This window comes from Narcine bancroftii, chromosome 3 (genome assembly GCF_036971445.1).
Source record: "Narcine bancroftii isolate sNarBan1 chromosome 3, sNarBan1.hap1, whole genome shotgun sequence".
NCBI classification, from domain to species: Eukaryota; Metazoa; Chordata; class Chondrichthyes; order Torpediniformes; family Narcinidae; genus Narcine; species Narcine bancroftii.
The window spans coordinates 283,558,885-283,571,546 of NC_091471.1; the positions used below are offsets into that span (position 1 = coordinate 283,558,885).

The 12,662-nt window shown below is 47.2% G+C and overlaps 1 protein-coding gene across 1 annotated transcript in view; it reads right to left on the reverse strand.

The window, feature by feature from the left end:
* LOC138758878 (uncharacterized) overlaps nucleotides 1-12,662 on the reverse strand; it is an 83,696-nt gene that overhangs the window by 57,817 nt on the left and 13,217 nt on the right. Inside the window, exons 5-6 of the mRNA XM_069928400.1 lie at nucleotides 10,492-10,605; nucleotides 10,253-10,354 (exon numbers count right to left, since the gene is read on the reverse strand). Coding sequence (XP_069784501.1) covers nucleotides 10,253-10,354; nucleotides 10,492-10,605 — 216 coding nt within the window. The remainder of the gene's footprint in view (nucleotides 1-10,252; nucleotides 10,355-10,491; nucleotides 10,606-12,662) is intronic.

The window sequence follows — 12,662 nt, forward strand, 5'->3', positions numbered from 1 at the left end:
GTCCGATTTGATGCAGTCCAAGGCTCCTCTGGCTTCAGTTGACAAGGGGAAGGAGGTGGTGGTTGTTAAAAATGGGGAGAAGCCGCGGATGGTAGTTGACTACAGCCAGACAATCAACCGCTTCATGCTTCTGGATGTGTACCCCCTTCCACGGATCACGGATGTGGTGAATTAGATCTCCCAATACAGCGTGTTCTCCACCATTGTCTTACGTTCGGCCCATCACCAGCTCCCGATCCGCCGAGAAGACCGACCTTTCACGGCCTTCGAAGAGAATGAGTGGCTGTATCAATTCCTCAAGGTACCCTTTGGGGTCATGAATGGCGTTGCGGTTTTCCAGCAGAAAAATGGACCTGATGGTGGACCAGAACAGGCTAACAGCTACTATCCCGTATCAGGACAATGTCACCATCTGTGGCCATGACTCGCAGGATCATGATGCCAACCTTGAGAAATTTTTTCATACTGCAATTCGGATGAACTTGACCTACAATTTCAACAAGTGTGTCTTCTGGACCACTCGGCTCGCAATTCTAGATTGCATGGTGGAGAACGGGGTGGTAATGCCAGACCCTGACCGCATGTGTCCCGTCATGGACTTCCCCCCAACCCCCACCACACCCAGAAGGAACTCAAGACGTTGCCTGGGCTTTTTCTCCTACTATGCCCAATGAGTTCCATACTATGCCGACAAGGCACGGCCACATATCAAGACCACCTCCTTCCCCCTGTCAACTGAAGCCAGAGGGGCCTTGGACTGCATCAAATCGGACATTGCCGCTGCAACGCTGCACCCCATCGACGAGTCCATCCCATTCCAAGTTGAGAGAGATGCGTCTGACTTTGCACTGGCAGCCACTTTGAACCAGGCCGGCCGGCCGGTAGCCTTCTTTTCCAGAACCCTTCAGGGTCCTGAGAGCCGATACTCCTCTGTCAAGAAGGAGGCCCAGGCCATAATCGAAGCAGTATGTCGTTGGAGACACTACACTGCTGACCAACCAATGTGCTTCTCTTTCATGTTTAGCAATACCCAATGAGGTAAGATCAAGAATGACAAAATCAGCAGGTGGAGAATCGAACTCTCCACCTTTAATTATGACATACTGAATCGGACTGGTAAACTCTACGACCTGCCAGATGCGCACTCCAGGGGGACTTGCGCCAGCATACAACTGGACAGGCTGCAGAGACTCCACGAGGAGCTCTGTCATCCAGGGGTCACTAGGTTCGCGCACTTTGTCAAAGCTCGCAACCTACCCTACACGGTCGAGGAGATTCGCACCATGACCCGAGCCTGTCTGGTGTGCGCTAAGTGCAAGCCCCACTTCTTCCATCCAGAGAACACCCATGTTATCAAAGCCACCCGCCTATTTGAGTGTTTCCATGTGGACTTCAAGGGGCCCCTACCGTCGACCAACTGTAATACCTACATCTTTACAGCCATCGATGAGTACTCCCGCTTCCCGTTCGCTGTGCCCTGCTCGGACATGACCACCTCCTCAGTCATAGAGGTCCTGCACAGCATCTTCGCCATCTTCGGGTACCCCAGTTACATCTACAGTGACAGGGGGTCTTCGTTTATGAGCACAGAGCTGCAGCAGTACATTCTACAGCATGGTATTGCTTCAAGCAGGACCACCAGCTATAACCCATGCGGTAATGGGCAGGTCGAAAGAGAGAATGCCACCGTCTGGAAAGCGGTTACGCTTCTCCTCCAGTCCAAAGGTTTCCCCACCTCTCGCTGGCAGGACATGCTCACTAGTGCCCTACTCCATCCGCTCACTCCCATGCGCTGCGACCAATGCCACCCCCCATGAAAGGATGTTCTCTTTCCCGAGGAAATCCGAATCAGGAACAACCACACCTGCGTGGCCATGGTTCCCAGGCCGGTCCTCCTGCGACGCCATGTCCGGTACTAAAAGAATGACCCCTTGGTTGACCGAGTGACTCTTCTCCATGCGAACCCGCATTATGCCTACATTGAGTACCCGGACGGGCGGGAGGACACAGTTTCGGTAAGGGACCTAGCTCAAGCCAGATCAGGCTCTGCAGTGCTTCCAACCCAACATCCCCCAGGTCATGTGCTTGAACAGAGGGACCAGCACCACCCCACCAGCTCAGGCCAGACTGTCGACAACGCCGTTGGGGAATTGAGTGAAGCAGTGGCCGCACCTGACGATCCTGCCGGCGACACGACTCCAGCGACCCCAATCCCGGCACCACGGCGGTTACGCCAATGGTCAGGCCCCCTGACCGGTACAGTCCCTAACCTTCACTGGGCCCTTTTGCAGCCCTCCATCCATCCCAGGGTCAGTTCTCAAAGAAGGGGTGAATGTGATAGTACAGATTCTATCACCAATGTGTATATGTACAGATTGTAGTGTAGGATGACTGTGATTGGCTGAGAGCGTAGCCACACCTACTAGTAGGTCTTAAAGGGTTACTCCTCGCCAGAGCACGTCATTCTGGACTGGTTGACCTACATGTGATATGCTCCAGTCTTCTAGTTAAACAAAAGCCTTGATTTGGATCAACAAGTCTTTGATTCTTTCGACGCGCTCTACATGCAGCGACCGTACGAGAAGCTGTACTGCGTTCCAGCTTGACGTTCACGCTGGACATTGGCGGCAGGTGTGAGCTGTTTACCATGGACAGGCTGAAGCCAGCGCACCTCGATCCCACCGAGCCCGTGGTTGTTGCCCAGCTCAAGAAGCGAGGCCGTCCGGTGAAAATGGACATTGGCGCCGTTTTTCGGGGGCACTGTGTGGCGGCTCACCATGAGGCAGGTGAACCGGCCCCACTTGTCAGGCGCCATTGGGGGTTTCCCTTCCTTCCAGCACGGGGCTCAGAAACCCGCGTTGGGGAACCACGTGATGCCCGGGTGGCGTCAGCGCCCTCCAGCGTGGTTCTCAGCCAGGTCTGGGCTGGGAGTATAAGTGCAGCCCAGCAGCCTGCAATAAACCAGTCTGCTCACTGAGCTCAACCCGTCTGGTTGTGTGTGTGTGTTATTGCAGGAGCAGAGTAGCTGCCGCTACAAAATAAAGTTTAAAAAAAAGACTAGAATGCAAAGGCAATGATGTAATGCTGAGGCTTTACAAGGCATTGGTCAGATCGCATTTGGAGAAATGCACGCAGTTTTGGGCCCCATAATCTATGGATGTGCTGATGTTGAAGATGGTCCAGAGGAGGTTTAGGAGAATGATCCCAGGGATAACAAGGTTAACATACGAGGAACATTTCATGTCTCTAGGCTTGTACTTGCCAGTGTGTGGAAGGAGAATGGAGTATCTCTTCAAAATATTCCAAATATTGAAAGGGACATATAGAATGGATGTGGAGAAAAGGTTTACAATACTGCAAGTGTCTAGAACCAGAGGACGCAGCTCAGTAATAGAGGATGTCCTTTTATAACAGAGATTAGGAGAGTTTTTTTTTCAGTCACTGGGCTGTTAATCTGTATTTGATGCCATATACTGCTGTGGAGGCTATGTTTGAGTATATTTAAAGCACAGGTAGATGTTCTTGATTAGTAAGGGCATCAAAGGTTGAGAATACAGGAGAATCAAGTTTAAAGGAAAACTACATCAACCATGATTTGAATGGTAAAGCAGACTCAATGGACTGAATGGCCTAATTTTGCCCCCAAGGCTCATGGTCTTATAATGGTCTGAGAGGTTAATCTAGACAAATTTAATAAGGAATACATTTTGCAAGAGGAAAGTATTTGATAAATGGCAGGACCCTCAGGAATATTGAGGATATTGAGAATCCATAGCTTCCTAAAAATGGCAATACAAGTGTTTTGACTGAAAAAAGGTGTGTGGCATGCTTGCCTTCATCAGTTGGGACACTGAGTGTGGAGATACAACCACTACTATAGTCACACTCCTACCGGACTACTGCTGATAGGCAATCTGGGATGTTGGCCTCACCATGCCAGCTGTCAATCACTTGCCCATATTAAAGACTCGAGTCGGGCACATGGAACCAGAATTTACAGAGACCTGGTGTTCAGGTTTAAGATGATTAAAGTGTACAGTCTTCTCGAGTTTTGTGTTTGTTTGTTGCATCATAGTGCATCACAATTTAATCAGCTTAAAATTTTGAAGACCACAGAGAGATTCCTCACCCTTGAGAGGCTGGACATAGACCCTCAGCACCCGGACACTCAAGCATACTTTGAGCTGGAAGCATGCGATCGAGGTGATTATCCACACTCAAGCTGAGGTCATCAATACGAACCAGAAGAAGCTCATGGTCCTACACACCAAGCTGGGCCCCCGTGCTTTCCAGGCTATCAGAGACTGCACAGACTTTGAACCTGCATTGGCCATCCAGGAAGATGTGTACCGGCTCCCATCCAATATGTGCAAGGGCTGTGGTCGAGGGAAACTCGACAGAGACTGTTGGAGGAGAACGATGCCTCCTTTGTAGGATCATGGAAGTGGTCCGCTCCCTAGAAGCAGCAGCTCACCACGTGGAGGACTTCAATGTTCGCCTCCCCCACTCACCAATGCCAATGACAGCCATCGCTGAGGGGCCCCAGGCACTGCTGTAAGTACTGTGGGTCCCGTTGTGGGTCAGACAGGCACTTCTGAAAGAATTGCCCGTGAGGAACTTGCACTGCTCACGGTGTGGGAAGAAAGGCCACTTCGCTCAAGTGTGCCTCTCCAAACCCACTGGGAGCGCTGTGGCCCACCACGATGAGCCAGGAGCACCTCCCGACCCTCCGGGCCCTTCCACATACGTGTGCCAGGCAGCTCCATTAACCTGCCCATCGAACTATGCTACCACCTTGTGCTCACCACAGGTGCTGCCATCTTTCACTACCCAACTTCCGCATGCAATGGTGACGTCACTTCCAGCTGAACCTCCATCCGTAACAGTCACTTCAGGCTAGGCCACCAAGCCGAGCCAACATCGTGTGCATCCCCTGGGTACTGAAATCATCAGCCAGCCGATCCCCAGCTGCACCAACCTGAGCCAACACTGGCATGCCAAACAGATGTCGTGGTCAACATGTGCGTGCACAAAATTGTGTACTCGTCACTCCAAAGGCCATCCACTAGTTGCTGCTCTCCACAACCGTCGGGGAGCACCGACTCAGACCCTGAGACGGTCCTAGCATCCACCACGCTGATGGAGGACATTCTTCATGGACTTGGATGTCGCTGTCAACAGGAAGGTAACAAAATGTCCATTTGATAGCGGTAGTACTGAGAGCTTTGTGCACCCGAATGTGGTCCAGACAATAAAACTTAGGGTGTACCCAGAAAACCTCCCCATCGATTTTGCATCCCAGGACCACTCGATCACGGAACAGAGGCACTGCTCAATAAACTTGGTGGGGGGGAGGGGGAAGAGACATACCAAGGGTTCAGGCTACTGATTATGCCCACATTCTATACCCCGGTTATCCTGGGACTAGACTTCCAGTGTCACCTCCACAGCCTCTTGCCTTCGGAGGCTCATTCCTCCCACTCACTGTCCACAACACAAAGTCCAGCAACTGTTCCAAATCCACCTGTAGACTCTCCACCCTTTGGATATTCCCGCCATCCCTTTTTAATTACCTAATTCCGGACTGCAAACAAATAGTGGCCAAAAAGAGGCGCTATTGTACAGCTGATAGGGCCTTTATCAAGTCTGAGGTGAAATGACTTCTAGCTGAGGGAATTATAGAACCCAGCAACAGTCCCTGGAGAGCCCAGGTCCTAGTAGTAAAAGGGGGCAGCAAACCAAGGATGATCGTCAACCAGTAAACCTAGCTGGACGCCTACCCACTGCCCTGCATCGCTGACTTGGTCAATGAGATAGCCCATTACCAGGTCTTCTCCACCAATGACTTGAAGACAGCCTACTACCAATTCCCCATCCACGCCTGGGATAAACCTTATACTGCCTTTGAGGCAGATGGATGCCTCTACCAGTTCCGTTGGGGGTCACAAACGGAGTCTCCATTTTTCAGCAGGAGATGGACCACATGGTAAACCAGCGCAAACTAAAAGTGACCTTCCCATGTCACCATCTGCGGCCTCGACCAGCAGGACCACGATGCCAACCTGGAGAGATGGCAAAGGCATTGAACTTGACTGATAACAGGAAGAAGTGTGTGTTCAGCACCACCCACCTTGCCATCCTGGGTTGTATTGTGGAACATGGCGCCATTGGTCCTGACCCCAAATGCACATGTCCTCTAATGGAACTATCCCTCCTCCACGCTCAAGGCCCTCCACAGGTGCCTAGAGCTTTTTTCATATTACTCCCAGTGGGCACACTAATTCTCCGACAAGGTCTGCCCACTGCCCAAGACCCCCACCTTTTCCCTCCCTGCATCAGACAAGACATCGCCATCATCACCATTCCAGGTGAAGTGCGATGCCTCTGATGTTGCCCTCGCTGCCACCCCTAACCAAGGGCCTTTTTCTCCAGGACCCTCCACGGTTCAGAGCTCGGGCACTCCGCCATCAAAAAGCAGGCCCAGGCGATCATGGAAGCAGTCTGCCACTACCTGGCAGGCAGGTTGTTTACCCTTCTCAATGACCAGCGAGCGGTGGCATTCGTGTTCAGCACCACCCCACAGAGGCAAAATCAGAAAAGACAAGATCTTGCACTGGAGAGTCGAGTTGGCCACATTCAGCTATGGAATCCAGTATAGACCAGGGGAACTCAATGACTCCCCCGATGCCCTGTCCTGGACATGCGCCAGCGCGCAGTCCAAACAACTGCAGACGCTGCACAACACCCTCTGCTAACTGGGCATCACACGCCTGTACCACTTCATTAAATCTCCCCTTCACCGTCCAAGAAGTGCAGACCATGACTGAGTCCTGCAAGGTCTGTGCGGATCACCACAGGCCCACGTGATGAAGGCCACTTGGCCCTTTGAGCGATTCAGTATCGACTTCAAGGGACCACTGCCTTCCATGAATAAGAACGTCTATTTCTCCTTGGTTATAGACAAATACTCCCCTTTTCCCTTTGCCATCCATTGGCCTGACACCTCCACTGCCTCCGTTATCAAGGTGCTGGCACAGACCTACACCATGTTTGGATACTCGGCATTCATCCACTGCGACCGGGGGTCCAGTTTCATGAGTGAGGAGCTTCACCAGTACCTGGCGATGTGAGGCATTGCGTCTAGTCGCATGACTAGCTACATGCCATACTCTTGTGCACGGCTACCAATCAAATTCCTCACAAACACCTTTTCTACTTTCCAAGGAAATTGGCGACTGGTGTCTCCCTGCCAGCATGGCTGACGTCTCCAGGACCAGTATTCCTCTGCAAGCACCCAAGGACCCACAAATCCGACTCCCTGGTTGAGCAGGTGCACCTCCTCCACACAAGCCCAAACTACGCCTCGACCAGGGATCTGACATCACCAGGGACCCAGCCCCCATCTACCCCAGCCACTCCTGGCCCATCCAGAACCCTCCTGGGGATGACACCTACCTGCTGCCTCTCCACAGGCCCCACCCCTCACAGATCTGCCTGCACCTGCACCCCCACTCCATCAGGCACCACCCCGCTTGCGTCACCAGCCTCCCTGCCACCATGGTCCTGTCTGATCTTCAAGTAGCCCCACCCCCACTGACCATTGACCAGGAGCCTGTTCTGTGACGGTCCCAGTGACAAAGGCGACCACCGTACCGCTTTAACTTGTAAATACCCTAGAACATCCCCCCTCCCCCAGGGACTCTTTTAAGAAGGGGGTGAATGAGTGATACAATCACTACTATAGCCGCACTCCTACCAGCCTACCACAGGGGGCAACCACTGTACCTGCAGGTAAGGCCACCTGGGAGGCTGGCCCCATCTGGCCAGCTGTCAATCACCAGCCCATTTAAAGACGCTAGCCGGCCCCTTCCTAAATCAGTCGGGCAAGTGGAACCAGAGGCTACAGAGACCTGGTGTTCAACTTTCAGCTGATTAAAGCCTGTAATCCAGTCTTCTCGAGTTTTGTGTTTGTCTGCTGCACCACAGCGCATCACACTGAGTACAAGTCAAAGTGAAGCTGTATAAAGCTATTGTGTGAGGTCGGACTTCAATTACAGTCTTCACTTTTACCAGAGCTCCTTAATGCCATATCTGGTCTAATGCTGCCAAAACCCAAACTGACAATGGTGGCCAGGGCACAATGATATTTAAAAACTGTGTAATAGTATTCTATATGCTATCTTCCAGCTTTTTGTCCAATCATTCCATCCTAATCATCAACGACTTGCCAGTGAGGATTTTTCCACCTTTTAATGAACAGGATGAATCATTAATGTGGTGTCAAGAAGCTAGAGTAAAAATGAAGCCAATAGGCATCAGTAGTTGGAGCCATGCCTCATACAAATAAATATATTGTTCTTCCTCGGGGAGATATCCAAGGTGCATCCTGCTTTAGTAAACAATGCAAAGCTGGAGGGTATTGGGTCAGGCACCACCCATGTGTAGAGATGGTCTGTTTCAGGCTGGGTCCTTTTATCAAGATTCCATTATCTGGTGTTTCTCTTTGCCCAACCATCTTTTCCTAGTTCATCAATTACTTTCTTTTCATCATGTCAGAAGTGGGAATGTTTTCTGATGATTATACAGTGTTCATTTCCATTTACTGTTCACACTTGGCTAGATGCATGTGTTATAAACTGCATTGTACCAGCTTGCTGCAACATGCAGCTCTTCAGGCCTGGGGCTGGAGCAGTCAAGTCCAGTGCTCTTGGCTGCTTCATGTTATCATGTGAAGTGAATAAAATTTGGCTGAAGACTGGGTTTGGTGATGGGATGGCCTTCTGAGAAGCTCCTGATATCCTGATCATTTAGGTCCCAAAGATCTAAGCATCATGTGCCAAGTCTTAAGAACAGCTTGAACACTTTGACTCTTCCACTGACGAGTGTATAAGACTCTTACATCAAACTCCTAAACCTTACCACCACCCCTGACTGACAAGTAATAAGAAATTTCTATCCAACATTTGAAAAATATATTCAGGAGTGGGTATATGCATATTAAAAACATGCACAGAAATGTATGCACACAAATATAAACATTACTGCAGTGTTTTATTCTTTAAAAATCATTTCTTGCTTACTGCCATACATTTTCATATAGTTTTCCAACCTGTAATAGCTTGCATACTTTTGTTTTTTACATTTTGGTTTAAAGTCCTAATTCCAGATTGAGGTCACTTTCAATTTTTATACAAAGTTTGTATATTACACAATATTAGATCCAAAATGGGGATCAATCTATTGATACAGAAGCCCATCTATTGCACATTCCATGAATTCACTCTTGACACAGTTAGTACTTATTTGGTTTGCTCAGTCCATTTATAGAAGGAAGACTCCACAATCAATCCATTACCCTTGCTGCATCCATCTCCAGTTTCAAAATACAATAGCCTGAATTGCCACTACTGTTTGGGGCCCAATTAACTACAATCCTTAATTAAACACAATGTTTGTAAGCTATGGCTAGTTTATGCACTTACTTTCAGCTTGAATGCAGTTACATCATAATACTATTACCTTTTTGCATCTTAATTATGATTATCCTCTGTATTTTAAACCTTGATGTGCTGGAGCTTCGACACTATATATAACTTTCACCAATATTTTCTGCCCTCTTGCAGTGTTTTAGCTCCACTAAACTGATCTTTCTGAGTTAAGATCCTGTCCAACTGACTGCCTTTACTATTTTGCCCAATTCTTCAAAGCATCCTGGAATATTTAAGGGATTCATCTAGAGTTTTACATTTTATATTTTTAAATATTTATACTGCTTTAATTCCAATTGGTCCAATGATCTTGTATTTGCATACACCGACATGGTGGTTATCATTGCCGATTTCACTGTCCTGCACAATCATTTTGTCTTTGTTTCTTCAGTGGTAACATATCATCCCATCATCATAATTCTTATTTAATCAAATCAGTTTATTTAATTCCATTTAACTTGCTAAAGTCCCTCCTTGCGTGCAAAGTACATATTCTGTGGACACAGCATTCATGATCTATTTTCAGATAATCCTACGAATTTAGTTTCCTTGCTGACTTCAATTAATGCATTTTTTGATGATTGGTTAATAACTGGGAGACTTGAAAGTGTTTGTAACTTTATAGCTCTGCAATTTAAGATGACCCTGTTTAGTCTTTGCTTGCTGGATTGAATCTGTTTCAATGTAAATGTTTTATGATTAGATGGAACGGGGCATGCAGCCCAGAAACACTGATGAAGGATGAATATGATCAGATCACCTACCTGTATTGAAGATAAAAATTATGAATGCAATTATCTGACAGATTAAGGACAGTCCATGAAATACCAGAATCGCAGAAGTCACATGAAGCCAGTATATTTTAACTGTAACAGAAATGGAGAAAAGCAAAAATATACCTAGAAAATTCCAGTAGATTGTGGAGACTTGAAACTTCAGTGTAAATATGCAACTGCCTTATCACCAGCCTCTCAGTATTTTTGAATGAAATAGTGTTCATTACCTTGATCCTTCTCCAGAGCATAAACAATGAAGGCTGATGCAGTGAACGACGTTACAGTGCTAACCCATGCAATCACTGAGCTTACGAGAGCATCTTCATGAATAAAGAGAATCCCTGAAACTCAGAATAATCCAAATTTACCTCATTGTACAATGTATATTGAAAGTAATTGTGATCAGACAAACCATCCCTGAATATCAGTGCAGGAGTTCCAGAGGCCACAACCACCCTCAGATAGTTTATGAAAGGTTGCGGAATGACCTTCCCTCCATCACAAGATCAGAAGTCAGGGTGATGGTTGCATAATCTTCAATTCTACTGAGCACACCTCAGCAAAATGAAGCAGTCAGTGAATATCTAGACCAGGGGTGACCATCCTTGTACATTCCGTGCGTCAGTTTTTTTCCACGTATGAGTTTAGATGCATGTATGTTATTAAACAGTTACGGAACGACTGCAGTACAAAAGTCCTTTCTTAGTTTGATTCATTGACATTTTTAAAAATTAAAAACAGATTAATGTGAAAGAAAATAACATTCGCCAAAAGATTTGCATGAAATAATAAAATTGCTAAAAATAGCTATGTTTTAGATTTATTCTCAGTAAAATCCATTTCTAGCTCTAAGCTACTTGAATTCCCATTACAGATTTATTTTCTACAAATTGGTTTTTGGTTAATACTTTTTGCATGAGTAAGCTTACTTTTTTAAAAATCATTGTGGTGCAATGCGGCACTTCTAATCATCTAATGCGCCGTTTTTGGTGCATGTGCCATAGGTTGGCCATGCCTGATCTAGACCAATAACTAGGTATGGCTCATAACACTTGGAGCTCAAAGGTGTCAGACAATGTTTATCTCAAACAGGAGAATGTAACCACCTACCTTTGATATTATCATCAACATGGCTTCCCATTTCCCCCACCCCAATATCCTGAGGGTGGAGTGGGGGGGGGGGGGTCACCATTCATTGAACATCATTCAGGGCACCACGTTGTGGTTAGGAAAATACTTGAAGCTATCATTAAGGAAGAAATCTAGATGGTAATAGTTCCATCAGGCAGACGCAGCATGGGTTCAGGAAGGGCAGGTGATGTATAACTAATTTGCTGGAATTCATTGAGGATAAAATGAGGACAGTGGCTAGATAGGAACAGGTGGCTTGAGGAAGTTAATTTATTGTGAGAGACTGGCAAAATAGGCAATCTTCCTCACAGACTGAGAGGGGATCTTATTGGGGAAAATCATAAAATCATAGGTAAAGTGAATAGTGGCAGAGACGGAGAATATAAGAGCATAATTAGAAGGTGAGGAGCGTGGGATTTAGAAGGGATGTGAGAGGACTGTACTTCCAGAGTGGTGGCATATGGAATGAGCTACCATACAAGTGGTAGAGGCAGGTACATTAGCCATCATTAATGAATATTTGAAAAACTATGAGAGGATGGGATAGTGGTCTTAATGTGGGCATGGCACTAAAGAGGAAGGGCACATAGTTCAACATGGACAATCTGGGCCTATTTTTTTTCCTACATCACCTCAACTCCATGACTTTAATACTTGCACCTGATACATATCCCTCTATTCCCCACATATTCATGTGCCCTTAAACACTACTATCATATTTGCCTCCACCACAATGGCATCTTACTCAAGGCACACTGCATCAAAAACTTGCCCAAGCATCTCCCTAAAACCTTTCCCCCACCCACCTCAAACATGTCCTCAAGTGTGTGACATTTTTACCTGGGGGGGGGGGGGAAGAGAATATTTGGACTGTCATCTCATATCATTTTATCAATCTCTATCAGGTTTCCTTTTGCCTTCTGATGTGCCAGATTCTCTAATGTCTCATATCCTCTAATCTAAACCCTTTCCGAAGCCTCACATCTTTTCGGTAAAGGGGGGAAAACCAGAAATGAACACAATGTTCAAGTGCAGCCTAACTCAAGTTTTATATAGCTGTAATATGACTTCCTTACTTTTATTCTCAATGCTCTGCCAAATGAACACAAGTATACCATACATCTTTCTTTACCAACCTATCGACTTAGGGGGTTACTTTCAAGGATCTATGGAGCTCCACTTTCCACCCCCACCAGAGATCCCTCTGTATATTCTGCTTTGAAATCCTGCCATTAATTGTATATGTTCTCCTTACATTTGATCTGAC